The sequence below is a fragment of the Lottia gigantea genome (assembly GCF_000327385.1).
Source record: "Lottia gigantea unplaced genomic scaffold LOTGIsca_13327, whole genome shotgun sequence".
NCBI lineage: Eukaryota > Metazoa > Mollusca > Gastropoda > Lottiidae > Lottia > Lottia gigantea.
In genome coordinates this window covers 1-1,185 of record NW_008707484.1, presented here as the reverse complement: position 1 = coordinate 1,185, position 1,185 = coordinate 1, and the positions used below count along the sequence as shown (strand labels likewise).

The 1,185-nt window shown below is 33.9% G+C and overlaps 1 protein-coding gene across 1 annotated transcript; it reads right to left on the bottom strand.

The window, feature by feature from the left end:
- Positions 1 to 41: 41 nt before the first annotated feature.
- LOTGIDRAFT_148840 (hypothetical protein) lies at positions 42 to 353 on the bottom strand (the record flags this gene model as incomplete). Its single annotated transcript, XM_009049318.1, has 1 exon — positions 42 to 353. The coding sequence occupies one exon, from the start codon at positions 351 to 353 to the stop codon at positions 42 to 44; it is 312 nt and encodes a 103-aa protein (XP_009047566.1).
- Between the last annotated feature and the right edge of the window lie 832 nt (positions 354 to 1,185).

The window sequence follows — 1,185 nt, the reverse complement described above, 5'->3', positions numbered from 1 at the left end:
CGTTTGAGTGCTCTTCGGGAGACTGACTGGTAAGCAAAAGCTTAACCTCCGAATCCGTAGAGGGTTCGGCCTTGTCTCTTCAAAGCATAGACGACATCCATGGCAGTGACGGTCTTCCTCTTGGCATGTTCAGTGTAGGTGACAGCATCTCGAATGACGTTTTCTAAGAAGACTTTCAATACACCTCTGGTTTCTTCGTAGATAAGGCCGGAGATACGTTTGACACCACCTCGTCGAGCTAGACGTCTAATAGCTGGCTTGGTAATACCTTGGATGTTATCACGGAGAACTTTCCTGTGACGCTTGGCTCCTCCTTTTCCTAAACCTTTTCCTCCCTTTCCTCGTCCAGACATGGTAGCAGTTTGATATTTTTTTTTTTTTTTTTTTTTTTCTTATTCCCTCAGACCCACCCACACTCAGATCAAGTGATAGGTGGATATACTATGGTACATATAAATTAGTATATCCACCACTCACATATACCTTTAGTCGAAAAATAAAAATAATTAAAAATCTAACAAAGGTATATGTGAGTGATCTTCATTGTGTGAACAAATTTGTATGCATTTATTTCTATTATTATTATACTTGTTGTTATAAATGCATAAATCTATCTAATCATGATAGATTAAATATAAATAAATTGTAAATATATAATATTAATGTAAATATAAATTATGTGTATATATAAATGTGGAGTATAAATAAATTCTATGTAAATAATATCTATATATAAATAAACTCTGTTTGTAAATATAATCTCTATGTATGAATGAGTGTATAGACGATGTATATGTACAATTGAATTTTGAAATATATAGATGAAATTTATGAAAGGGTATAAATATGTAAAAATAAGTAAAAATATATGAAATTTATAAAAATATAGATGGAATGATAATGGCTATCACAGATAATAGGCTGAGATATGAAATGGCTTATAGTAGCAAAGGTGATATCTCCAACAATCGATATAATAATGTATCGATCATATCACCGACAGGTTTTGATGCAGAACGATTTGTCCATATTAAGTTGAAATAATGGTACATATGGGGGAACAGAGAGTGGTCAATCCCCGCCATGAATCTTGTGAATTCGTGGATCTGGATGGGCTTCCTCAAAGAGTCCGACATAAAGTGGCAGAAGCTATTCCGTAATGGTAGCAATTTGCTACACACTACA